The sequence below is a fragment of the Fusarium musae genome, chromosome 1 (genome assembly GCF_019915245.1).
Source record: "Fusarium musae strain F31 chromosome 1, whole genome shotgun sequence".
Classification (NCBI taxonomy): Eukaryota; Fungi; Ascomycota; class Sordariomycetes; order Hypocreales; family Nectriaceae; genus Fusarium; species Fusarium musae.
The window spans coordinates 1871112-1898046 of record NC_058387.1 but is presented as its reverse complement, the minus strand read 5'-3'; the positions used below and the strand labels follow the sequence as shown (position 1 = coordinate 1898046).

General features: G+C 50.7%; 7 protein-coding genes across 7 annotated transcripts; 5 read left to right on the top strand and 2 right to left on the bottom strand.

Moving 5' to 3' along the window:
• Positions 1-481: 481 nt before the first annotated feature.
• On the bottom strand, positions 482-6280 carry J7337_000584 (uncharacterized protein; the record flags this gene model as incomplete). Its single annotated transcript, XM_044818333.1, has 2 exons — positions 482-5749; positions 5798-6280. The coding sequence occupies 2 exons, from the start codon at positions 6278-6280 to the stop codon at positions 482-484; spliced, it is 5751 nt and encodes a 1916-aa protein (XP_044686035.1).
• Positions 6281-10774: 4494 nt separating this feature from the next.
• J7337_000583 (uncharacterized protein) lies at positions 10775-12150 on the top strand (the record flags this gene model as incomplete). Its single annotated transcript, XM_044818332.1, has 4 exons — positions 10775-10937; positions 11001-11075; positions 11813-12020; positions 12066-12150. 4 exons carry the CDS (start codon positions 10775-10777, stop codon positions 12148-12150), a joined length of 531 nt encoding a protein of 176 aa, XP_044686034.1.
• A 556-nt stretch (positions 12151-12706) lies between these two features.
• J7337_000582 (uncharacterized protein) lies at positions 12707-14581 on the top strand (the record flags this gene model as incomplete). Its single annotated transcript, XM_044818331.1, has 3 exons — positions 12707-12917; positions 13011-14238; positions 14290-14581. The coding sequence occupies 3 exons, from the start codon at positions 12707-12709 to the stop codon at positions 14579-14581; spliced, it is 1731 nt and encodes a 576-aa protein (XP_044686033.1).
• A 1392-nt stretch (positions 14582-15973) lies between these two features.
• On the top strand, positions 15974-16288 carry J7337_000581 (uncharacterized protein; the record flags this gene model as incomplete). The annotated part of the gene is made up of 2 exons (XM_044818330.1): positions 15974-16036; positions 16127-16288. The coding sequence occupies 2 exons, from the start codon at positions 15974-15976 to the stop codon at positions 16286-16288; spliced, it is 225 nt and encodes a 74-aa protein (XP_044686032.1).
• A 705-nt stretch (positions 16289-16993) lies between these two features.
• Positions 16994-19585, bottom strand: J7337_000580 (uncharacterized protein; the record flags this gene model as incomplete). The annotated part of the gene is made up of 3 exons (XM_044818329.1): positions 16994-17118; positions 17169-19331; positions 19390-19585. The coding sequence occupies 3 exons, from the start codon at positions 19583-19585 to the stop codon at positions 16994-16996; spliced, it is 2484 nt and encodes an 827-aa protein (XP_044686031.1).
• A 1100-nt stretch (positions 19586-20685) lies between these two features.
• On the top strand, positions 20686-21493 carry J7337_000579 (uncharacterized protein; the record flags this gene model as incomplete). Its single annotated transcript, XM_044818328.1, has 2 exons — positions 20686-21372; positions 21422-21493. 2 exons carry the CDS (start codon positions 20686-20688, stop codon positions 21491-21493), a joined length of 759 nt encoding a protein of 252 aa, XP_044686030.1.
• Positions 21494-23713: 2220 nt separating this feature from the next.
• On the top strand, positions 23714-26449 carry J7337_000578 (uncharacterized protein; the record flags this gene model as incomplete). Its single annotated transcript, XM_044818327.1, has 4 exons — positions 23714-23835; positions 23938-24988; positions 25040-26218; positions 26273-26449. 4 exons carry the CDS (start codon positions 23714-23716, stop codon positions 26447-26449), a joined length of 2529 nt encoding a protein of 842 aa, XP_044686029.1.
• Between the last annotated feature and the right edge of the window lie 486 nt (positions 26450-26935).

Here is a 26935-nt window from a genome sequence, read left to right as displayed (position 1 = left end):
TTGTTTCAACGCCACTCCAAACATTCACAGGCACCACCTCTTTTATATTTGTAGCCGGGGCCAAAGTCTCCATGCACCAGTAGCTGCATCCTGGTTTTTTCTTGTTGTTTTTATCCCCTTCAGTTTTTATGGCCCCCTTCTCATCTTTGCATAGTTCGCATCCCCAAGAAATACATGTCAACTATAGCGAAGTCAAGGGAAGCTCCAGTTCCTATATTGCGGGAATCCCTGGAGCATCTCACACAGATCAGTCTGTTCGCCTGCAAACCCTTCCCCTTAGTCGTCGAACTATCGCTTGCATTCGAAGCCTTCATTCGCAGTCCAAGTCGACTCACTTGTCATCGCTCAAACGCCACGCTGCATTTCATAGATACAAAGGAAATTCCAACTTCAAGATACCGGGCGAAACATGTACATCTTCGTGGACCATGTGTACCCAGTAGCTCATTTCATGCCATGCACCGAGCCTATATGGGAACTCTTATTTCTCAGTTGGCCGTGGTGTCGCTTCCCCATCATTGCCGCCATCGTCATCTCCTTTGACAACCGTTAAAGGCCGAGGTGTTGCGTCTACACTGTCTGTTCCATCCTTCTCCTTATTGGGTGTAACACCTTCTGCCTTCAGTCCTGCATCAGGTGGAGTACGTGCAGTGGGTTCTGCAACCACTTCACCATCCAGAACTCCAGTCTCCATCTCCTTTGAAGGCGTGGTCACGACTTGCGTCACAGCTTCAGGCGTGCTTTCCGAACCCACTGTCAAGCTATCGTGACTGTTGGCCCGCATCATTTCAATGCCGAGCTTCGAGCTGGGCAGACCGGCTTTGCTCAGTATCTGCTGGCTATTGCGGCCGTGGTGCTTTTCTCGACCACTTCCCAGTTCTTCGTCTTCATCATCAGCTGATTCGGTGCCCTCCAAAGTTCTATGTTCAGGGCCTTCTCGTCGCCCTCTCAGCTTATCGTTGCTTCGTGGGCGGTGTTCCATCTGAGCCGGCGCGGATTGCTGAGCAACGAGAGAAGGTACTCCCTTCCTTAGGGGGTCAGAGGCATCGTTATTGTCTGTGATGTTCAAGCCACCTTCGTCCCATTCGTTTGTTGGCTTGCGACTAACAACGACCGGCAACTCATCAGTCGTCACAGATTCCGAATCACCAAATAGTGATGATGTGATCGAGTCCTCACGACTTGACATCATTGCATTTCCCAGTCGACTCGCAAAGATGGACGAGCCTGATGTCGGACTGTCTTCAAGTCGCGAGTTGGCTTTGCGGATTCCCATTGGGATCGGGCGTGGCATACTTGATGATTGACCTGGTGACTCGGGCCGCCACTGACACAATCCGCGCAGAACTTCAGTAAGCTTGGACGAGCTGATGGGCTTCTCGATTAATGAATCAAAGTAATGTGGTGCTTGAAGCTCCTTGAGGTAAGCTGTAATGGCTACAATCGGTGTGTGAGAATTAGCATTCTTGGTCTCCCGAATCATTCGTGCCACATCAGCTCCATTGATTTGAGGAAGCTGATACTCGAGGAAAATGACGTCGAACTTGATCTCACTCATCGAGTATCGAACAGCTTCAGACCCATTTGGTACGGATATTGTACGACATCTCAACTTTTCAAGCAATTTCTCCATTACCATGCGAGATACCGGGTGATCTTCACAAATCAGCACATCGAGAGGCCGGAAAGTAGGGCCTCCATCAAAGGCAATCTGCGAGAGCCGCCTTGAGCTCTGTCTGCGCCTCTGTACTCGGAGAAGGGCGTTATGCTTCTCGCCTTCGTTATCTGATGAGGACGGTGACATGTCAAAGACTTGGCTTCTCCGATTTCGATGATGGTGCATTATGTCAGAAGCAACAGGACTGCCGTCCTGAGATTGAGAGCCCACAGTAAGTGATCTCGAACGTCCGGCAGATGAATTGCTAGACTGTCGTGGGGTGGATATAGTCTTTTGGGGAGACAGTGACAGAGGAGGTGGCGCCGCACTGCGACTCTGGACTGGAGACGATGCTGCGACCGTGGTAGCGGCCTTTTGCAGGCTTGGGGGAACCTTGGGTATCTCGAATGCCGAACCTGGCTGCAGAGATGCGGCAGTTGACTGGTGTGATAGACTGGAAGAGTTACTCGACGCCTTTCGTCGTCCGTCGGCACCTGGGCCAGCGACAAATGAAACCAACAAGGGTGATGATGGTTGGGAGGCTCGATTGGGCGACGCACTTGTATGACCAAATCCAGATGGCGATTGTGCTCGATTTGTTGCCTTGGCGTTGGAGATGGTTCTGGAGACAGGGTTTGATAGGACAGGGCTGCCTTCCAGCGACGGTCCTGGTGATATAACATTGCTGGGTGCCCCGGGGCTAACGGATGTTCCTTTACTTTGCGTGGCTAGCGCCTCTGCTCGCAACTTCTGGATCACGTCCTTGTTAGCCTTCTCCAATACAGGTAGGTTCTTGAATGAGAATGAGCCGAAGTCGTCCATCGCCACCGGCTCGCTCAAACGCCTCGACTTCAAATCTCGGACATGTGGGGGAATATGCAGCGGCATCAACTTTCGGTTTATAGAGTTGACCTGAGACCGGACCCGCGAAAGGGCATCATGGGGCCGTTCAGCGTACTCAGAGCCAGCTGCGGAGGACTGAGGAGACGCCTGATCTTCCATCTCTTCCGCAAAAGACTGCAACACTGCCCCTCTGGCGTCGAAATATTCTGTGTCCTCGGGATTCTCAGGCTGTGGGACAAATTGAGCTTCGTCCTCCAAAAGCGTTTCCCAATTGACATCCTGGAACCAAGGGTGATGGCGAATCTCTTCACCACCAGAGGCGAACTTGTCATCGCGATTGGAGCCTAGACGCTGGTGAGGCTCCATGCACAGGAGCTTATTGATCAAATCTTTTGCCTCTTCGGAAATGGGCTCACATTCATTCTCGTCAGGCCACTGAATCTTCCTTGCTAGTATATTCTCGAAAACCTCTTCGGCCTCACCAGCATGAAACGGTGGGATACCATAAAGGAATTCAAACAAAATACAACCGACCGACCACCAATCGCTGGTTTCATCTTGTTTGTCACCTTTTATAGTTTCAGGGGCGAGGTAGTCAGGTGTTCCCACGAAGCGTCTGTTTGTATCCTCAGGGTTGAAAAGCGCCATTGGAGGTGGCATCATATTGGATAGTGGTAGAGAGTTCCTGACGTGGCTATCCATACTCATTCTCGAGCCAACACTCATGGGTAGATCGGGCGAGCCTTGCGCAACTGCCTCCTCATCTAGGGGTGACCTGACGCTGTTCGATTGGGATGCTATCTCTGCGTCATGCAAGGAAAAGTTGGTGACCATACGAGCAAGTGTCTCACTACCACCACTGTCACTTCGGTGAGTACCTGATACTCGACGGGTCTCTTGGCCAAGACTGAAATAAGAAGGCTGTGCCAAGCTTCCGACTTCGGGTGTCATCTGAGGCGTCTGACCAGGGGAATGGGTATGTCCGTGGAGATCAAGTGACGCTGATCTTGACGAAGCAATAGAGGCAGATCGTGCAAAGGGTCCTTGTTTGAGCAGGTCTGGCGTTCCATCAGAGTTTTCACTATTCAATGCTCGCTTTTGCCGGCCGACCAATCCCAAGCGAGACAAGCCAAAATCTGTGAGCTTAAGGTGGCCTTTCTGGTCAATAAGGAGATTGTCTGGCTTCAAATCACGATGAATAATGCCTCGGCTGTGAAGATGCTCAACTCCAAGGACAACCTCACCAAGATACTTCTTCACCCATTCTTCGGGGAGACCACCCAGAACTTTGATTAGCGAAGCACAATCCCCACCATTCAAATACTCCATCACCAGGTATAGATAGTCCTTGCTCGAAAAAGTCCAGTAAAGCTTGGCAACAAAGTCGCTCTCCCCCTGCCACATCATAATAGCTCGTTCCGCTTTGACGTTGCCGACTTGGTTCTTGGCGACCATATCGGCTTTCTTGAGTACTTTGATTGCAAAGTACTCTCCTGTAGACTTCTTCTTTGATAAATACACGCTGCCAAAGGCACCTTTGCTGATAGGTTTGATAATCTCAAAATCTTTGATGGATGGCTGGGTTGGGCGTGGCTGTGGGGGTGCTTGATTCGCACCTAGGCGAGGCGATGGCGGAGGCTTCATGACGAAATCAGAAATGGCTGCTGAAGATTGCCTCCGGTGATGTCTGTGACTGTGCGTGGCAGGTGAACTAAAGTCACTGCCCGGAAGCATGGGTGACGCCTCTGGAGAGACGACACCTTCCTGGGACATCGGAAATCCCCTTGCTTTAATGCGTAAAGGCGAGGACGGCTGTCCTGGTCTCGAGGGTGATTCCTGCCGGTGAGGGGAAGAAGTACCAGGTAAAATCAGACTCCTTCGATGTCGCCTTCTCGTGCTCGCGGCGCGACGGAGGTCTCCAAATTCAGATATGGGGGACTCGGTCCTTGGTGCATTGCGAGATGCCACTGATGACGATCGAAAACTGCCCTCGCTATCAAGAAAGTCACCTTCTAAGTAGACCGAGTCTCTGCGAGTATCTCGTGCCTGAACCCCAAGGCTACTCTGCCCGCCAAAGTGAGATCTAGGCGTAGGACACTCTTTAGGGCTGCTTGATCTCGTAGAGGCCACAAACGACGTTGGTCTTGATCGGTCTTTATTTTCAGAAAGATTCATCTGGCGAAGGGCAGTGGCTAGCACAGATGGGTTGCTCAAGGGCTCCGTGAAGCTTTCGCTGCCTCGCTGCAGAAGATGCTGAGGTTCAGAGACAAGGGGTTCTGGAGGTATATCGTCGTCTCCAGTACCTTCATCACATGTGTCACATTGTTCGTACTCTGAGTTGAGCCGTTCTTCTTCTGTCGAGTCGGTCAATTCGCCGTTGGCTATGCGAGCCGCCTTCCTCAGGGCCTCGTCGATACAGTCTTGGACAAGGCAAGCAAGTTCGATACGAATACGTTCAGCATACTCGATAATTTTCCTGTGACGAAAAACAGCGTCGACCTTGTTCCTAGCAACCTTCTCCGTGTCAGCGCACAACAGAGCCAATCCTTGTTCCTGCTCCAGAGTATTGGTGCTTGGCGATTGCCATTGCAGAACCTGTGATATTCGTGACTCAGATTGCGGGGATTGTGTTCTAAAATCGCCACTTTGTTGGGTTGAGGACTCCTTTATCGCAGGTGTGCTAATCTCAATAGCGGTATCGCAAAGATCCATGAGCAGCTCGACAATTCGAGCCTGAGGTCGTCGAATAGCGAACGAGCGTGCCCTAGTATGCCCAAGTCCTCCAGAACGTTCCCTCGATCGAGGCAATGAACTGCCAGGTGACGACTGAGTTGATGGCGGCGGCCCAATTGGCAAACCTTTGTATTCGGCGACTGGGACAGGCGTCTGATCGCCAGCAAGTGACCGGCTCTTGCGGGCCTCTAATGCGTCGAGCACCTTGACGATCGAATGTCGATGCTCAGTCAGGCTTTCCTGTGCCATTTGAACATCCATCTCGGCCCGATGTTCTTGCAAACACAAATCGGTGTGTTTCTCAAACCACCATCGAGGGATCTGACGTTCGCAAATGCGGCAGAGGACCGGTGGCGGAGGCTCTTGTTGTTCGGGGTCATCAAGTCCGCTCTCAGCAAGTTGAGTCAGATAGCTCGCCAGGACTTCAGCACCTGAGCCTAACGAATCCACGATTACGTTGGGAAGGTCGATCTTGATTTCTCGTGGAGCTATCCAAGGGCGAATCATCCACATTGTCTAGACGAGATCAGTATTGCACAGAAAGCCAACATCGACGAATCTTACATGGCTCTCTCCACCCGAGACACTGTCGTATACCATAATTCCTTGGGCTTCAAGGTCTACAGCATGTGACTGCTCGTTCTCGGGGTCATTTTCGAGGTCGTCGATGGGTAAAAGCTTCGAGAGGGGTCCAATATTGACAGCGAATCGGACTCTGTGGCTCCGAGAATCGTCTTTCTTCATGGATTCGACAACTTCAGTGAACACATTTTTGTTGTCGCTAACTATCAGGTCGGAGATAGGCAGGCCACTGACTGTCTCAAACTGGGTACCTACAACATCAGTCCACGAGGGACTGACCCATTTAATTGTTCCATCAAGATTGAGGTCCACGATGGTATTGAGAGTCTGTTCAGCAGCTTCTCGAAGCTCCTCGCGCTCTTCCCGGATGTCCTGGCTCAAAGACCTCTCCATAGCAGTTGTCTGTTGTGCCCTTAGAGAGGCAACTGCCGGGGGTGCCAGGATGGCGCCGGACGGGGAAACCATCTTATCTCAAAAGCGACTGAAGTGCAAACCAGGAATAGATAGTGCAATGGATGTTTCGCAGGTATCGTCGACCGTGGGATTTTGGGTCAGGGCCCGACGTCAGGATAGCTGGCAGCTTCCAGCAGAAGCACAAGTGGGGAGACTCGGGGTCTGGCAAGGGCGCCAGAACTACAGACCCGCGAGACTCGGAGACATGACTGAGGGTCGACAGCGAGGGTTCTCGGGCTGACGCTGTACAACTTCTAAGCATGAACCGTAAAACGAGGTCGAGGTCGAATTGTAACCCTAACACCTGGAAGTCAAAGGGGTGACTTTCTACAAGCGTGCGAGCGCCTTCAGGTGTAGCCGAGAATGGGGCCAACCGTGATCGTGACCGTGGGTACCTGCTCGGACGAGGCGAGGTGAGGTAAAAGGGAGGCGCCTCGAATTGACAGCACAATCGATAGATCTGGTTTTGAAGTTGCCTAGTCTGTTCACTCCTCGGGAGCTTGCTTGATACTGCAGAACAGGGTTTAAGAATCGCCGTTAAGCCTCGAAGGGGAAGAAAGACAAAGTTTGGCCCAGGTGAGCCATGGCTCCTTAGGCCATCGTGAAAGCGCGTTCCTCTCATGATACAATAAGCGGGGGAATGCGCTGCTAGACCAATCACCCCCCACCATCTCCCGGGAATCAAGCTCCTAGCCCTGCAAAGCTACAACACCTTGCGGGTATGTATGTATTGTTTTTTCGTTTTTTTTTTTTTTACAGCGCTTTACAGACGGACACTGAGGGTCCTGATGTAAGCTATGGCCTCTACCTATGATGTTCCACTGTAACTGTGCAGTGGGTGTCCGGTACCCGCTTTCCAATCAATGGCTTCGCAATCCACTCCACTGCTTCTTAAAACCCTGTTGATATCAACTGAATGCCCCCGATTTCAAAGGTTTTTTAGTCGCTATGCTCGCCAAACCGGAAACATGTAATACCAGGTAACTACCTTACTAACCTAAGTTGCTCTAATGATTTACAATGACATTGACACCTAAGTTAGATACTGAATTAATTCTGTCCATCAGAAGGATGGCAGGGTACTGTGGGGAGGGTGTTCGATTTGTTTGGCGGGCGTTCTTCATACCTTATGTACTATCACCAGTCTTTGTTAGGTTTTCGGGCAAAGTTTCATGCAATACTAGGCCCGTCCCTGGAGGTCCCCCCTCCAGTTTCTTCCAGCAACCAAAGCTACCGTCGCATTGATAATAAATGGGTGCAGTCGATGGTATGGACAGACTAGAGAGACTGAAAGGGGGGAGCATTGATTGAGGTTCCTTCCTCCAGGCGTCACACGAAAGGCAAGGCATTAGACTGTTTGTGTCGATCGAGATTCCGTCCCCAAACTACCTAATCCTTCCATAGGTCCATTTGAGAGCCGCAGAGGGAGTTCGTGTGCCATCAGAATGGATAAAATATGGAAAAGTCTCTTTCATCAGGTGCCTCTTTGGGGCTGCATCACGAACATCGCAGAGCGTAAAACTGATGATCTCCGCCTCCTGTGGCAGCATCACAAATCTTGTCCACCAATCGACAGTCCAATGGCGTCCAGTTTGCTGCTGTCTTACCCGGGGGCGCAGACGCGGCCGTCGGTGCAGATGCAGATGCAGGCGTTGACGGAGGTAGATCTAAAGTAAGCATCCTGCCCAGGTGACGGGTTGCAAAGAGTTATCATTGAACAGACCACTGGCCAACAACGGGCGTCGCGGAAACGGACCGGACACTTTGAAGCAGAAGCAAGTTCAGAGGCAAGCAACACATTCCGTCAAGCCGCAACTGCTACGTCCCCCTTACGAGCCTTTCTCACATCTCTTTGCGGTCGTTCCGGAGCTGTGTTGAATTATTAGCTAACAAGCCACTATTTCCATAACTATGGATAGCTTCGCTCTAAGGTTGCAGTATCGAGTCTGTGGATTCATAGCGGCATGACAACCCATAATCCAAGGTCGATGATGTTTTTTCCTCATACCACGCGCGACTGATTATTGTCTTGGTTATTATAGTAGTTTCCCTGTCTGCGCTCGAGGAATTGCATGCTCGTGTCCTCGATTAGTGCTGCAACGAGTTAGGAGGGTTGCAAGTGTAGGTTAGCTGCGCAGATACAGCAGCTTTGTCACAATTGCATCGACATGGGCTATGAAAATGGATATAGTGACGGAGAGTGCATGATCAATATGATGATGAACCTAGTGACTACTCATGCTGCTGTTATGTGATGTTTCTATATATTTCGTGGCTGTGTTATTACTGCTCACCGCTGCCACTTCTTTTCACGCGGGCTGACCTCATCTCATCTGCGCGAACGATCAAGACTTACTTGGACGAGTGTCCCTGGTTCACAATAGAGATGAGCTGATGCTGGTGCCGTTTCCCCTCCCATCCCAAGATTTTAGCTGCAATGCCAGTCACCACCATCTTATGTCATGTTACCCATTTGGTGGCCCCGAGTGTCTACACAAGCCTCCAGCTTCACCCCCTGACCAAAATAGATGCGTAACCATGACCAATAACACCACTTACTAAATTGAGCATCCAACATTCAACGGTTGCGAAGTCATATTTCATGCACCCATTTCAACTGCTGGTACTTTTGCCAGTGATTCGCCCTTCGAGAGCCTTCTGAGGGCATCGAGCTAGAATCCGGGGAATCGAGGAATATGAAGCTACATACAACACTTACCTTCAAGGTACATTGTGTAACTGTTTGGTTGAATTCAGTGAACTGGCACTTTCTTACATCTAGTCCGGTAGTTATACATACCTTATAGGTAGGTAGTGACTTTATCGTGTGTCTCCAGTAGATAATGTCTATCTCACAAGGACGACGAGGAACGGATGAAATCTCTGCTAAGAACTATAGGATTTTGAAGCTGGTGAAACAGTACAAAGCCAAAGCGCCCATCATGCTTAGGTTTCTCTGCCATCTGGCTGTTGCAAGTCGAGCGAGATCTCGTTGTCTTATTTCTCGGAACGACCCTTTCCCCAAGGCTCCTCGCTCTCTCGAATCTGATGAAAACCTTGGGAAACCAAGGGCTTGTACGCCGCATGGGGATTACTTACCATCTCTCTCCACAGTCACTGATCTGGCCACTGCTCTAACTGAGGTCGATGAAGTTTGTAAACATCTATTATCAATTATTGAGTCTGTGTATAAGATCCGAGCTACCTAGGTACCTAGTGTTGATACTTCCCAGGTTGTACATGAAATATGGCGTCGTGTTTAATGCGTTGCTTTGATATATCAGATATTGACTGGGTTTACACAGATCCAATTGCCCATGAGCAAGTAACTCTCAAGGGGTCCTAGATTATAACCTATAACGACCTACTTATTGAAGTTATTGTAGTGAATAGTATGGGGTTTTCAAAGTATCAATGGTAGAGCATCACTGGGTAGGTAGGTAGGTACGGAATAATTGCAAATCAATGGATCCCATGTCAAACTGACAGCAAATGCAAAAGCCCGTCCGTTCGCGGCCATGGGGTACCCAGTGCGGGGCAACATCAATTCACATGATGGAATGGTACAGAAATCTACGTATCTACCTAGGTATGCTTCCACTGTCAATCAGACTCCCGACCTCTCAAACTGGACGCTTCAGTGCCGCTTCAGAAGCCTGAACTAGTCCCAACCCTCCTAGTGACGCCGCCCTTTCTCTTTTTAATAGCTTTCTGATGATATGAAGGATTAACATTCCTCGCTGTTAGGCCTTTGCTACCAACATATGTAAGGCAAGGGGCCTAAGCATCCCCATGTTGAAAGAACCGGGCTGCGTTTGAAGTGTAAGGTAGGTACCTACCCTGGTCGTCAATGCTGACACCCGAACATCGCAGTCTGAGGCACTACGTAGGTGCTTCAGCTTATCATGTTACCCACCTTACCTGTACAAAACCGTTTTTGACTGGTTGTAACCTTCCAACTCAGTCGGCCATGGAAGGTGCATCACCATAAAAGGTACATTGAGTTTGTACCCAGGTAGAAATCATGGATTGCTGCACAACTTAACTGCCTGGATCCAATGCAGTGAGTGATTCAGTGGCGCCGACTCACACGGAACTCTGACTAATGCGTTAGCAACTTCTCCGGTTCTAGAATTCCCACGATCATCAATCTGACCAAGCAATAAACTTCCTTGCTCGAGTATGTCAAATCATTGCAGCAAGCTACTAAGTTATATGGCACTAATGTGGTGTATGTTTTAATCGCCTCACACTGATCAAATCCCCGTAAATTACAAAAAGACATACAAACCTGACACCTACCTGAGTCGGGTCGACATCATACGCAACTGGAACGCCTCCGATCCCCAACGGTTCATGATACAGGAGCACAACCACGGCAGTCCTTGCTGCAAACAACAGTTTTATTCTGGCGATTCTGTGTCCAGCCTCATACACTTCATGATTCTTGGGGCCCAAGTGACTAACGCCCGACACTACCACTCATATAGTAGGTAAGCGGCCAGTATGGCTGCCTTTAATGCCAATCTTGCTGGCGCAACAGAGCGTTCCTTCTCTTCGTCACTCTCGCCGGACCGAGTTGTCGCCAGCTCAGAAGATGACAATGCTGCGGCCTCCACCCTCGATCCTGATTTTTTCAAGAGTCTGACCGATAAGAGGACGACGCGCGGTAAGCATTTCAGACATGACTCCTTTGCCGTGTTGGGGCTCACGGGACTGATTGATGCTTTAGACGGAAACCCCCCCAAGAAGCGAGGGCCCAAGCCCAACAGCAAGCCGGCCTTAACCAGGCGGCAAGAGTTGAATCGTCAGGCACAGAGGTAATGTTGCGCAAGCTCGATGAATGCCTGTATCTAACATGTGTCCTTTGTCAGAACACATCGCGAAAGAAAGGAGCTCTACATCAAGGCACTGGAAGATGAAGTTCTTCGTCTCAAAGAGGTATTCAGCAATGTTTCATTGGATAGGGAGAGATTGGCCGATGAGAACAAACGGCTGCGAGACACTTTGGCACAGGCTGGGCTTCAACACAGCAGCCCGCATGTTGCAGGCAGCGCGACGAGCGGTTCAGTCAATACAAGTTCCCCGCCCTTGACCTCGCGATCGACGGCGCCGTCAGTTGGCTCACCAATGAACCTACCTGTGGCCGTCAATCAAGGTTCCACGACCGGCCAACCGCACGGAATGCCTCAGCCGCTTTATCGTGGAAACCCTGGGCTGGAACAGGCGGGCATTGACTTCGTTTTAACGTACGATAACTCCTACTCGAACAATCCCCAGTGATCCCTCTGTGTGATATGACGCGAGTTGCATTGCGCCATGGGTGAGCTCTGGCAGGACATGTTGATGGTTAGATCAGCTAACAGACTGCGGGTACATATAGTCTCGAGAGGCCGTGCATGACACATATCCAGTTCATGGTTGAGAGAGCATCTGAGCCTGAGGGCGAACCCTGTGGGCATGCACTTATGGCATCGTGCCCGCCAGATCCGGCTCCAGAAACAAGACCAGGTTTACCCTTCGGGAAAACTCATATTCCACTAGATGGCGATACGAACCAGAAGACGTGGGAAGTACCAAAAGCAGATCTTGCCACTTTATTGGATTTAAGTAAGAGCATCGACCTCGATGGTGAGGTAACTCCTATCATGTCTTGGGGTATGCTCATGTCACACCCAAGGGCAAATGAATTGGAGGTGGTCGACTTCCGAAAGCTGAGTGAAGAGCTCGTTCGGAAAGTGAGATGTTATGGGTAAGTTTTCTGCAATGTTACGCTCGCATATACTGACTTGCCAAGCTTTGGTGCTGTAATGGAGGAATTTGAGGTGCGAGATGCTATCGACAGTGTGTTCAGCGGTAAGGACTCGATGATGGGTGAATAGGAGTTTGTGTTGTGTTTTTCCACTAGGGGGGAACGGTAGCTGTTGTTTGGATATTACTGTTTGCTATTTTGACATCTTAATGATGAGCATATCTCTGGCATCTCTCCTTACCTATTCTAGCTATTATAAGTTACAAAATCCGTTAAAAACCACACATGTCTCAAATCTCTCCTGAGACCCTCTTATTTGTAAATAATGAGAGGAGCATACTACCGTCCAGGGGGCGCAACATCATAAGTCAACTTTGATCCATGACCGTTCAAAATGGTCTACTTTACCTTGTTGTGAAATGAGGTATGCTTCTTTACCCTATGCCTGTTAAAGGTGGCTGAGTGGCTGAGGCACACAATTAGCACCGCGGGGCTTGAGTGTTTTTTTCAAGCCCCACTCCACCCCACCACAAATTCGTCGTGGATGTCCAAATTCTAGCATCGCTTGTGAACCGAAAGATTGATTGACGCATCCCCCGCTTCCGAAGCCAACACCGAGCTTCCTTGGTTTTCGTCTATCGCGCACCCGAAAGCGCAAGGAAATCATCGATACTGTTCTTCACAAAATGGCTGACTCTCTCGACTACGTCAAGATCTGCGAAAGCTGCCCCGCCGGTGACGGTTGGGGTCCTGCAGTCACCACAGAGACTACCCTCAACGGCGTGCCATATGCGCCTTTCTCCAAGGGTGATAAGTTGGGACGCATGGCCGACTGGACTGCAGAGGGCAAGGACAGAGAGCGAGGTGGACGAGCACAGTACAACAGGAATTTCCGAGGTAGGTCATATCGTGTTGTCGTGTTGTTCTGTTCTCTGTCGAGATCACACTCGTCTTGAATGAGCTCTTGGCTGACCGCAATAATTCCTGTAGATCAACAAGTCTATGGCTCTAGCCACGCCATCACCTTTAATGCCCCTCCCGCCGAGGACGAATCAACATTCTCAGTCGTTAGTAACGTCCGAGACTCGACAAAGTCAAGATACGGCCGCGGGGCCGTCTTCACTCGTGGCCGTGGCCAACGTGGAGGTCAGGCCGGTGCCCGGGGCGGACGAACCCAGCTTCAGAGAGGCGGCGCCGGTGCCGCTGGTCGACAGGGCTACGACCGGGGTGGTCGAAACAATGCTGGTCGTGGCGGTCGCCGCTTTGGCTGGAAGGATTATGATAAGCCTGCTCGTAACCGAGACGCCAGTATCAACGTCAAGGCCGAGTGGAAGCTTCTTGAGGAGATCGACTTCAACCGCCTGGCTAAGCTGAATCTTGACACCGACGAGGGTGAGGATATTGATGACTACGGCTTCCTCTACCACTATGACCGCTCTTACGACAAGCAGCCTGTCAAGGGTGCCGAGAAGAAGCTCACACCAATCGACCGTGCTGCCTACAACGTTACCACCTCATCCGATCCCGTAATCCAAGAGCTTGCCGAGAAGGACGAGGCAACTATCTTCGCCACGGATAGCATTTTGTCTATGCTGATGTGCTCTCCTCGATCCGTTTACCCCTGGGACATTGTCATCTCTCGACAGGGCAACAAGATCTTCTTGGACAAGCGCGATAATGCCGCTCTTGATATGGTGACAGTCAATGAGAATGCCGCCGATGCTCCTCTCGATGCTGCTGATGGTAGTAAGGACACCATCAACCAACCCAACGCCCTTGCCGAGGAGGCCACCTACATCAACCATAACTTCACAAACCAGGTCGTCATCGAGAGCGAGTCGTCGAAGGTCGCTATGGCTCACGGCAACCCCTTCTACAACTCCTCTGAGGATACCGACCCTCCTGCCAGCAAGGCCTACAAGTACCGACGCTTCGACCTTTCCCTCAACGAGGAGGAGCCTGTTCACCTCGTCGTCCGAACAGAGGTCGACGCCGTTCAAAGGAACGCCATCAGCGGCGAGGACCAGCACGTCAGCATCCATGCTCTCAACGAGTTTGACAGCAAGGCTCAAGGCAGCGGCGGCGCTCTTGACTGGCGAAGCAAGCTTGTTACCCAGCGTGGTGCTGTTGTTGCGACCGAGATGAAAAACAACAGTTGCAAGCTCGCCCGCTGGACAGTGCAGAGCATCCTCGCCAGCGCAGACGTGATGAAGCTTGGGTAAGTTTGCTAATTCACTGATACCTGAATGATTTGCTAATCGATCTGCAGCTTTGTTTCCCGTCTCACCCCCCGCTCCAATGACAAGCACGTCGTATTGGGCGTTATCGGCTGGAAGCCCCGCGATTTCGCTAACCAGATGAACCTATCGCTCTCCAACGGTTGGGGTATTGTTCGCACTATCGCCGACATGTGCCTCAGCAGCGAGAGCCAAGATGCTAAGTTTGTCCTCGTCAAGGACCCGAACAAGTCTATCCTTCGTCTGTACGAGGTGCCTGCTGGCAGCTTCGACGACGATGAGGAGGAGGAGGTTGAGGAGCCTCAGGGCGAGGAGGAGCAGTAGATCAAAGAGAACTAGACATGGCCATGTCACGTTGTGCATATTCGGTAGTTTCATGATGGTGGGGAGGGCCACGGGATAAAAGGCATGAGATTTGCAGGGAGTCCCATGCTCTAATGATTTGAAGCAGTGGATGCAATCTCTATCAGGTTCTGGAAGACCATTTTTTTGTATTTGACTGTGGTTGCAGTCTGGAACGAAAAGAACACGTGATTTTGCTTGACATTTTGCTGTATACCTATAGGTACTTGTGGGGTTTGTGACCTTGACTTGGTGTGAAGAACCTACTCACAAACGGTCGACTTCCATATATATTAACAGTATACTCAATGTAAATACTGCAACGACTGTTATCATATGGCAATTCGAAGAATCGATTTTGATGTTTTCTCCCCCTTCCTGGGCCTAACTTTGGAGAAACATTTTGGGTTCGTCACTACTTACTTGATTGCCAGGATATGAGAAACAATAGCTACAAGAAACGTTGACCAAGATGCAAGCATTACCAGATATCTCGGGACTTCTGTTGATTTTGTCAAACAAAGACCACTGGTAATTGCAAGTGGTTTAGAGGCCCAAGAGAATAAAAGTATAAACTGTCAGCACAGAACGTCAGTGGCCCGTCCTCGGTAAGGACGGCACGGGCAACCCGAGAGCAGCGTTAAGCTGTGGTATACTTTACGCGCCTCAGGAGGCAAATGCTTCGTCATGATGGTATGTGGCCATCTACGGAGTCAGGGAGTACATTTTGATGAGAGACTGGCTGGTTTAGGTAATGGGGGATGGCGAGTTGTGGCTGAAGAAGAAGTTTATGACACACATCCGTTCATGGCTGAAAATGACATCAATTGATCAATCTGAATCTCGAGATGCTCAAGCTCCAGTCTAGCCTCATGGTGACCTAGGGGAAGCAAGAAAACTCGAGACACTTACACTAAGTGACAAAAGAATTTAGGCAGTTTCAACTTGGAATCGATGTAGATTTAGAGGACCATAGACTGAGTGTTTCTGGCACCTTAACCCAAGAATAGCGTCTCGTTCATGCCGCACTACCGATCAGACGGACCTTAGGGTGACGGGGGCCCTCCCCGCAGCAGGCATGGCGAGCCTCTAATTGGTTGATCAAGCTCCCATCGCTCCAGTTTCAAATGCTCTAAGATGGCTGTTGCCGATGGCCAATTGAAGATCCGTTGCCCGTGACCTCGATGCTTCTCACATGGCGGGCGCAATATTAGTAGGTTAGTACTATAGATACTTCTTCTCCTCCACCCTCATCTCCATCATTTCTTTCCAAGGCGACACCTCTCCTGCGCTTCTTCTTCATCATCCATAACCTCTTGGCGGTCTGTCATACGCACTTCAGTCGCAGCAACAACAACTCCGTTTATCTATACCATGTCTGCTCAAGATTACTACGGCGGCGGCGGTGGTGGAGGTTACCCTCAGCATCCCCAGCCTGTTCGTTACCCAAGCGCATCAAGTGCATAAAAAAAAACTCGATCGCGATTGCTGATTATATCGTTTCGCAGTCTTACGGCCCCCCTCAAGGTCAATACGGCCCTCCCCAAGGCCAGTATGGCCCTCCCCAGGGACAGTATGGTCCCCCTCAAGGGCAATATTACGGTCCACCCCAAGGCCAACCTCCCATGCAATATCAACAAGCACCCCCTCAACAAAGTGGTGGCAAGCGCGGCGGCGGCGGCTGCTTGACAGCTTGTCTGGCGGCCATGTGCTGTTGCTGTGTCGCTGAGGAGGGATGCGAGTGCTGGTAAGTCAACTTCCGTGGAGTCATCGGCGTCATCAAATATTGGAGGTTCTTGACTAGCGCCAATTGAGCTCCGCGCAAGCACAAAGCCAGATCGAAGTGAATGCATGCTAATGTGTGTCGCTTATAGCATCGATTGTTGTGACTGCCTCTTCTAAACGGCCTGCCTCAACGAAACAAAGTAGATACGATCCACACGACACATATAATCAGCCCACGCATGGCCCTATAAAAAACCTCGAGAATCCTTACACCTCTTCAAACGATTTGTAAAACAATTGACAAAGACCCCGTCCCCTGACTAAATAATATATGACGTTCTCTCGCAGAGATGGTGGACGTGGCGTTATCAGCACAAATAAATCCAGTCAGTAACCGCACTGAACAGCCGACTGGGTTCAACGTTTTCAACGCTCGAGCATACTGAATGATCGATGGGCGTAGCTCGTCATTACCACGTACACGGCAATAGCTACTGTATCATACTATCGACATGAACCAATTGACATGAATATAGAACATTGAATCATTTGTTTTGAAACTGTACGCGAGCTAATAGCGTTTTTTCATCTACCGTCAAGTTTTTTCCCACCCCACAAGCTTAATGCATTCCTTTCGCCTCATCATTGATAACAAAGCACGCCCAAAGATTACTGGTTGAGTTGCACGTAATTGGCTGGGAATAAACCGGCTTGTCCAGCATAGTGACCAAACCACCAATCTTCGTCAGGGAACTCCAAATTGGTAATTGTGGCATCTTCAGGGAAGCTCAATTCTGTAAGTAGGATTTAGTGACTGCTTCTTCAGCGTGAGTGTGTATCTTACCATTGTCTTCAGCCGCCTCGTAATCGTAGAGGGCAACAGCCGTGTGGCCGGCCTCAGCCGGAGCAGCAGCAGCAGCAGCCGGAGCTTGAGTCTCGGGCTCGGGCTCGGGCTCAGCAACGGGTGGTGGTGGAGGAGGCACCGCCGCAGCAGCCGGTTGCTCTGAATCATCATCCCCCACCAATTCAACGTAGTTGCTGGGAAATAAGCCGCTCTCACCACGCGAGTTAGTGCCCATCCACCAGTCTTCATCCACCATGTCAATGTTAGTGACAACATCGCCCTCGATCAGGTCAATTTCGTTGTCCTCAGCCTTCTCGTAGTCGTATTGGATCACGGCACGATAACCTCCCTGAGACTCTTGAACTAGCTGAGCTGCGGGTTCAGGGGCGCGATGAGACTCTGACTCTGGCTCTGGCTCTGGACTGGGCTCACGCTCGAGAGCGCCGGCTGCAGCAGCAGCTCCGACCCCAACAGCAGCACCTACAGCAATACCTGCAGCCGCACCGCCAGCAAAACGGGCGGTAGATGAAACCTCCTTATCGTCTGGAAGATCAGACTCTTTGGGCACATCAATCTGGCTAGGAGTCATAGGAGGTGGAGCTCGCTGCTCAGGGGGGGTGCCGACTTCTGGCACAGGTCCACGGCTGACTGGAACAGCAACACGAGGGGGTGAGGGGGATCTCTCGCGCTCTGTAACTGTTTGATAAGCGGAGGGGTCTTCCCGTTCGTCATCCTGCTCATCTGTAGGTGCTGGTCGGCTAGGCAGTCCGGGAAGGGCAAAGCCTCCTGATGGGCGACCGCTAGGAACCGGCGGTGGTGCAGTGTCGTCCTCTGCAGGGCGAGCAGCGGGAGGGGGAGGGGCTCCCGCGCTGATAGGGGCAGTGTCCTTGAAACGGTCTCGCAGAGCCGACACACCTGATGGCGATGCTGGTGTATCCTCAGGTTGCTCGCCTGTGTTTTCCTGACTAACCTGTCCAGGCACACCGCGACCATAATCGCCAGTCTGCACTGGAGCCCAGCTCTTACCCGAGTAGCCACTCTTCCACTCGCTTCCGCTCTTCTGTGGTTGAACAGGAGAAGTGTTACCGACAGGAGCAGGGGCGGGAGTACTGGAGGTGTCCTCCCCCCTCTCCCTGGCCTTTCGCTCAGCCCATAGTTGGGCAGGAGTCTTTCCGCCTTGATCAGCAAATGTACGGCTTGCCGCACCAACAGGAGCAGACTTTGCAGGAGCGGGAGCTGCAAAGCCTAGGCCACCGGGTGTAGGAGCCTTTGTACCCGAAAAGCCTCCTGCGCCACCAAACTTGTTGGTGACCTTGGGTTTAGGAAGGGACGTTAAACGCTCCGACTGAGCTGGCTGAGAGAAAGCAGACATGCGTTCTGATACAGGTCGGGTCTCGTCCTCCTGAGGTTTCTCCGAGGCAGCAGGCTTAGCCTGCGCCCGGATTGCAGCAATGTCAACCTTTCCTACGGGTTCGTAGGATCCCTTCACAGGAGTTGGCCTGTCATCCTGGTCCTTTTGAGCCTGAGCCCGAATAGCTGCAATGTCGACCTTGCCAATGGGTTGATAGCCGCCCTTCACCACGTCACCTGGTGTGTCGTCGCGCTTGACGGGGGCGCTTCCGCTGGTAGTCGACGTGGGTTGCTTGCTGAGATCAGCAATGTTGACCTTTGTAGGCTTGTAAGCAGACTCGACCTTTTCAATCTGAGTCCTTGTGACAGGAGGAGCATCAGCACCCCATCCATCCTCGTCGACATTTTCCTCTCGTTTAGATCGAGCAGCGACGAGTGGGTTGGCACGGCTGGAGGCTGTAGGGGTGAAGACAGGCTTGGTCTTGACAGGAGGAGGTGCAGCAGAACGAGGACTGTCTGAGCTTCCCGCTGAGTACTTGGCGCCGGAAGCATCGGCCACCTTTTGCATGATGGACTCAATTTCGAGGTCGCTCTCGGAGCGAGCGGTAATCTGAACATGGTATCCGTGGAGGATCTTGGAAACCGCAGCGAGATGGCTGGTGAAGTAGCCCTTGGTTCGCTCCGGAACACCTCCTCCACACCATGCGATCAATATGTTCTTAGGAAGGCCACTGTTGGGATCCTTGACCTTGGCAAATGCGAATTGAATGCGCCCTTCACTAAAGTCCTCAATCAGATCGGCGAGGTCGCTTTCTGTATACATGTTAGCGGACTGATGGGATGATAAGACATCCCTTTGTGTGTAACATACCACCTGTTCCTTGAACCTTGAGAATACTCTCCTTGGCTCCGCTGTCTTGGAAGGCATTCAAAAGAGGGGCCTGGACCGAGAATAGGGCCCAATGAGCATGAGTAGGAGAGTCGGAAGATGGCGGGACACCGTTGACAACACTGCTATAACTGCTCTTAATGGACGGACCATTTATCGAGGTATTGAGAGATGCCATCTTGGGGATTCTTGAGATGTTAGGACGGAGTGATGCAGACTTGAAGCTGAAGCTGAAACTGACGAGCTAGGATGACGGAGGTTGGGGGTGACGTTGACACAGTTGCTGCGGCGGCGGCAGCTCCACACGGAGAGAGAAGATATAAGTTCCGGAGGCGTAGCCAGGGGAAGGATTATTGTGGTCAATTCTCCAGAACGTCTGGTATCGCACAGCGTCGAGATATTGCTGTGGGAGCTGTATATGGGAGAAGTAGAGGATGGAAACCGAACGTAGATCGGGGGACGGTGGGAATCTACCTTCGGAAACCATACAGCAAAAGGTCCCAGAAGTGGGTTTCATGGAGTGTGGCTGATGATGCATGTAGCTTCCATTCGTACGTCGTCTGCATCAGTGACCTAAGGTAACCTACCTATGCTGGCGGGTAGCTTAAAGAATGCCCAACCTTGGGGCGGTCTAGCTGGCCTACAGTGGGCTGAGCGGGGTCAAGCTGCGCTGTTCATGAGGTGCTCCATTGTATGCGCTGTGAGCTCCGTTGTGCTGCTTTGATGAGCTGTTAACTGGGCTATAGCGATGGGAGCTGTCAAAGTCAGCATTACATATCAGAATGCATCTACCAAGGCTATATGCAAGTACCCAACTCCGGCAGCGGAGGGCTGACATTAGGTATCCGCCAGACATAAAGATACGAGCCAAAGGAAATGACGCAAGGACATTTTTCTATTTGCACAATCTGCTGCCCCTCTCTCCGTGTATGACTGCCCCTCCGGGTTTATGAGTAGTTTATACACAAGCACGAACTTATGTACTCTAAGCTTTATTAATAGAGTTATCAGTCGCTGTAGAGTTGTATTCACAAACCCCAAGTGCTGTGCTCTTACACAGTGAATTGCCTTTACCTCTTTTTCTTACACCTTGCCTGTCATTGGATACCAGTATTTGTACCCCGCCAAAGTCAACCTTTGCCCCCCCCATTTCCGTGGAGATTAATGAGCTGCTACTGACTGGCCTTGCCTTAATCTACTTCGACTCCGACCCAACTGGTTCTTTCTCTCTCTCTTATCAGATCGAAACCCTGACACATCCATCTCATCACCACCGAAATGTCTACCATCAAGGAAATCAACAGTATCCCCGAGTGGGAGCAGCTGCTCAGTTCTGTCCCTTCCACTACCCTCGTCATCGCATCGTTCCATGCGCCGTGGGCCGCACCATGCGCGCAAATGGCCACCGTCCTGTCGACCCTCGCTTCCGAATATCCAGTCACCGAACCTCCTACCACAAAGTGGGTTTCCATTAACGCAGAGGATCTGAGCGACCTCAGCGAGACGTACGATGTCACTGCAGTCCCTTTTCTTGTCCTTTTGAGGAACGGCCAAGTTGTCGAGACTGTGAGTGGCAGTAGCGCCGTAAAGGTGCGCACGGCGATCGAGACACAGGCAAAGCAATCTGGTCAGAATTCAGAGGAAAGCGCACAGAACGGTATCGATACCAACGATGCCGAAGCCGAGGAGCAAGATCCCGAGAAGAAGAAGGAGGAGCTTTTCAAGCGTCTTGGGGACCTCGTAAAGGCTGCACCCGTCATGCTCTTTATGAAAGGTACACCCAGCTCTCCTCAATGCGGCTTCTCCAGACAATTGGTTGGGCTACTGCGCGACAACTCGGTCAAGTATGGTTTCTTCAACATCCTCGCCGACGACGAAGTTAGACAAGGTCTCAAGGAATTTGCGGATTGGCCAACATACCCGCAGCTCTGGATCGATGGTGAGCTCGTTGGTGGACTGGATATTGTAAGCCGCATTCGCATTTTCGATTTGACTAAGGCTGACAAATCCATAGGTCAAGGAGGAAATGGCCAACGACGCCGAGTTCCTTACCAAGTACAGCGTCAGTGCTCCCGCAGCTGTATGAGGCGGAATACATACGTGACGAAACTCATGACGCATTTATGTTAAGAAGGCGTGACAATAGCCCGTCGCGTACTGCTGAATATTGCACTGCCTGCCTGGCCCTGGTAAAACCCAACCGTTTGAGTGACAGTATCCGGCAATGCAATATTACCAGTAAGCATTCTGGCTAGTGGTTTATCGGTGGCAAATTGAAGAGAGGAAACGAGGCCAAGAAGTACTGGAGTCCCAGGAGGTTGAAAGCTAAGGCGTGGGGACGTTATCCAAGAATATTGTGGCCATAAAAACCGCGCTGACGAGCTCTCAAACCTATCATGCAAATAACTAATGGCTCACTGAATGGTTAGGCTGCATCATGTGTTGGGCTCCCGAATATTTTCAATCGGTTATATCAGCTTCTGCTGGGAGTTGCATAGGAAGTGGTCGCAATAGCTACGGGAATAGTAAAGCATGGAGAGAAATGTAAACATCACTATTTCTAGGCGATCATAGCTGCAGCTACATTGCAAATTTGTCCAAAGATGATGGATTTACTGCTGGTTATCAACGTTCGTTTTGCATAACATACCACACTGATCGGATCGACATAGTGTCTGTCCAGAATAGTAGTGTAGTCAGGGAACTGGCTATAGAAGGCCTCAGATACAGAACGAAGAGTGTGGTGTGATGGAGTTTAATGACAAATATCGGTGATAAACATGGGCCGGCTCCGAAATCCGAGTATCCATACAGCAGATGTCGAATCCGATGAACGAGAATGACTCACAGACTAGGCAAGTAAGATTTGTGACTTTGACTCTTTTTAGCAGATTGTGGTTCGTTCGATTGGGATAGTTGCCGCAGCGCCCGTTGAGTTATGGGTTACTGCACCTGGCTGACTTCAGCCATCATGTTGAAGAAGCTAATGAAAAAAGAGGTCCAGGCAAACCATGCCAGTTGCAGACTCCTAGGCACAGGAAAGACACGTGCAAAGACAGCAGAGGTATCACAATGGCTCTCTTAAGTGGAAGAACGGAAACAACCAAGAAATGAATACCCTTGTCTCTGTGAATGTAAAACAACCCCACCATCTTGCATCTTGCATCGATGCTGGGATGCACACGCGTTCCTCGACTTGACTGCGGTGCCTAACTAAGATAGCTCGTTTGTTCCTCATTCCCAGGCTGCCGGGCGGTTTAATAAGGCTGATGCTGACGGGACATTCTGGAGACCAAAAATTGGATTCAGATCTAGCCCTTTTCCCTTCCACCCTTTTCAGAGATCTTCTCGTTTCTCTCCTTATTTGAAGCAAGGCACCGGAGATACCGACACCTCCATGACCAGCTTCTATCATCCCGTTGATCCTCTGTTCGGATATCCTGCGTCATCTGCTCTCACAGCCTCTGTTCCCCTGCTGACTGAGCTTACTGAGGAATTATCGACTCGGCAGAAAAGCATCCCGCCATTCTCCATACATTTGTTTCTGTCTGGACTTGGAATCCATCTGTAACGCTCTATAGGTAGTAGCTTGAGCTCTGGCGTCTGTCTTCTTTTGGGTCGTCTCCTCGCCGTCGTCGCCCCCCGTTCCCGTCTTCCTCCTCCCTGACGGGTTCGCGACCTCGCTATCGCTACAATCTCGGTCATCAACTATAGCGAGTGCCCTGCAAAATCCCATTGCCTAAAATCGAATTCCCCGTCACACATTCCCAAGAGACCGCAACTTTGTGTGCCCCTGGCCCCCGATATCTCCACGGATTATCATCATTCACCCTTTCACCTTCACCGTATTACACTGTGCGGTGCCTCAAGTGGGAGGCTGTGCTGTACCGTGCTAACTCGCTGTTGCTGCAAGCCTAAGGACGTACGGACGTGTCGGACTTGATCAACGCCACCTCTGGGTTCCTGGAGACTGTTTGGGGCGAAACGGTTCCATTATCCTGCGCAACTGTGTTGCGACATCGATATTGGCTTACCGGGCGGGTTGACTCGTGGAGCCGCATTTCCCGGTTGGTCAGACAAGTCTTCTGTTGACCAGGTTGTTGTAGCTGCGGCAGTATTCTGGAAGGGCGCTGTATTATTCATATCAAGCTCTTTTGGGTTCCGCCAACCGCTCAAGACTCAATATATTGATGGGGTTTCCCCTGGCGCTGACCAACTCTTGTCTCATCATTGTCTGCCAATACTGGAGTCGGATCCCTCATCTCATCTGTTGAAACGCCCTGGTCGTTTCGTTCCCCTTCTCACAATGACCCCAACTCCTCCTTCGACAAACTCATCTCAGGGAGCCCGGTCTCCCGAGGAACAGTTCCGCGTTGTGAGGAAGAGGAACCGTGTTCCTCTAAGCTGCTACCCTTGTAGGACACGCAAGTATGTTACCCCTAAAGCAATGCATCAATATTTACTAACATCGTCCGTAGGTTGTGAGTTTGAATGACACCTCAACTCCTCATCCTTACTAATATTCGTCAGAAAATGTGACAGAAGTCATCCTTGCAGCAACTGTACAAAGCGCGAGGGTATGGGGACCACCTCATGCTCTTATGCCACGCCAGTTACACGCAAGAAGAATCAAAGTCAAGGAGACTCGAGTCCTGATGACATGCAGAATCGTATTGACCGTTTAGAAGGCTTAGTTTTATCCCTTATGCACGGAGGTGCTAATGTAGATGCTGCATCCGCCGCAGCCGCTGGAGCAGCGACAACACAATCCACCACGGACAGCGGATCTTCCGCCAAGGCTGGAAAAGGAGACGACAATGCAATGGCGTATGATGAGGATGAAAACAGTGACGAAGAGGAGGGACTGGCCACGTCTTTGGGTTTTCTCAAGGTGGACACGGACAAAGGCAAGTCGCTGTATGTTGGCCAGGAACATTGGCATACCCTCCTTGCCGATATATCTGAGGTGAAAAACTACTTCACGTCTCACAAAAAGGAGTTAGAAACAAGTTATGAGCGAGTCAAATCTTCAAAGCCTATGGCTGCAAGAGAGGGGCCGACACTCCTGCTAGGAGCACTCCCAGCATCCGAGATTGAAATAAGAGCAGAGCTTCCCCCCAAGTCTGCTGTCCTGACGCTCTGCAGTCGATACTTCAACTCCATGGATAATGCTGTCAACATCATTCATGGACCAACATTTCAACAGCAGCTGAAAGACCACTGGCAAGATCCCAACAAGACGCCCATTATGTGGCTTGGTATGCTCTACTCGGTTCTCTGCCTCGCAATGCTGAGTTACCATAAAGTGGGCGACGAACCTCCTGAGTGGAGAGGGCGAACCCTTGAGCTTGCAAACGAATACCGGTTACGCACGGTGCAATGCCTGATCAAATCAGACTATACAAAACCTAACGAGTATACGGTTGAGACTATGATACTCTATGTATTCGGAGAATATTCGTCTCGATGGGATGCTGATCTAGGATTGTGGTTAATCGTGTCCCTAATTGTTCGAATCGCGTATCGAATGGGCTACCACCGAGACGCCAAATGGTTCCCGTCAATTACACCATTTCAAGCGGTAAGCTGCACGCTGGTCTGCTGCTAATCTCGATTTGCTGATCATGATTAGGAAATGAGGCGGCGGACATGGGCTCTCGTACGAATGTCGGATGTTATCTTCTCACATCAGGTTTCTCTGCCCAGCATGATCTACGAAAATGATTGCGACACCCAACTGCCCAACAACATATTTGACGATGAGTTCAATCCCGGCGTCAAGGAGCTGCCGCCTTCTCGACCATCGACCGTCGCTACTCCCATCGCCTACATGATTGCCAAGTCAAGGTTATGTTTTGAGCTGGGAAACATCCTCCAGGCTACAGGGCAAGTTGGAAAGCATGTGCCTTACGATGAGATTATCCGCTTTGATGCCAAACTACGACAGATCATGCAAGAATTGCCGCCGCATTTGAAGTTAACGACATTAGAAGGATCCCATGATCCAGTGACTCTGATCATTGCCAGGTTCAATGTCGATATTCTGTACCAGAAGATTCTATGCTTACTTCACCGAAAATACCTTCCCAGGGCGAGGCAGAGTGCAAGATATGCACACTCTCGGAGGGCTGCAATTGAAGCATCATTGACCGCGCTCGACCATCTGGCAGTATTGTACCGGGAATCACAATCCAACGGAAGGCTGCGCTCTGTCAGCTGGTTTGTGAAGTCGATCGCTACCAAAGACTTTACGTTGCCTGCAATGCTGGTCATTCTTGATCTTCATTTTGACAACATTGCCGCGCAGTCTTCAGTTCCCCAAGACGATGAGGGTGCCTCAACTTGGAACGATGACCAACGATCTAAAATGATCGGCAGTTTAGAAACAGCGAGAGAAATTTGGAACACACTTGCAGATACCTCAATGGAAGCATTCAAGGCGGCCAAGGTCATTGATATCATGCTAGATAAGATCAAGGACCCTGCCTCGATCGGTTCAGAAATGCCGGGCGTTCCATCGCCAATGCCAGGCCTGACGCAAGGTGTTGGGACTGATGTTTTGCCGGCTATGGCGCCGGGTTTCGTCTCACCGAGCAGCTTACCAGAATTCAATGCGACGGCCAACCCCTTTTCGACGCCTAACCCGACCGCCTTCATGGGTATGGACTTTGGCATGCCTGGGCCTGAAGGACTTGATTTTCAAACCGATGGCTTCGCTGGGGCTGGTCCGGCTTCTCCTTTCTCCTCCATGTTCAGCAACCTGGGAGCAAACACTAACACGGGGATGGACATGGGCGCGAACTTTGACTGGGTAAGAGGCGTTTCCATTAAAAGATCACTTGTAACCGTTTCTAACTTGGAGTAGAATGCCTTTGAAAACTATACGCAGATGGCCAACTGGGGAGCAGACCAGAGTTTTCAGATATACGGCGCTGGAGGAGACCAGTCATCCCCGGGACAGACCTCTTCGTTGGATGGTCGTAGTGGAAGCACGTCACAAGCGCCAGGACAAGGAGGTGGCAGAGATGCCAATATGCAATGACGCTGCCGCAATATCAGATATAATAGTTGATGTTATGATGGGCAACAAATGAAATGTAAAATCAAGCAACTCTACTTATTCAAATACCCCGGTGATGGGGCCCCAAATTGGATTCTTCAAGTTTCACAAATACCAGTTGGACGTTGTTAATCACCAACTATTTCCATGCTTATGTCATGATAAAAATGGACCGCCCCGACCGACACCGTTATCGATAAGTTCAGAATTGGAACTTCTGGTTCCTGCTCCCTTCAGTTCTCTCTACCTACTAAGTACCTTACCTACCTAGGTAATAATCTAGGTATCGCTCCCCAATTCAAGACAACCCCGTGAATTTACTTCACGCCGCATTACGAGCAACCTTTGGTTTGTACAGAAACGCAGACGAAGCTTGAGCGTCCGATCCTTATTGCTTACACCTACATTGCAACGCGATTTCTTTCCCCATTGCTCCTTACCATTCACGCAGACAAGTGTTGACCATCC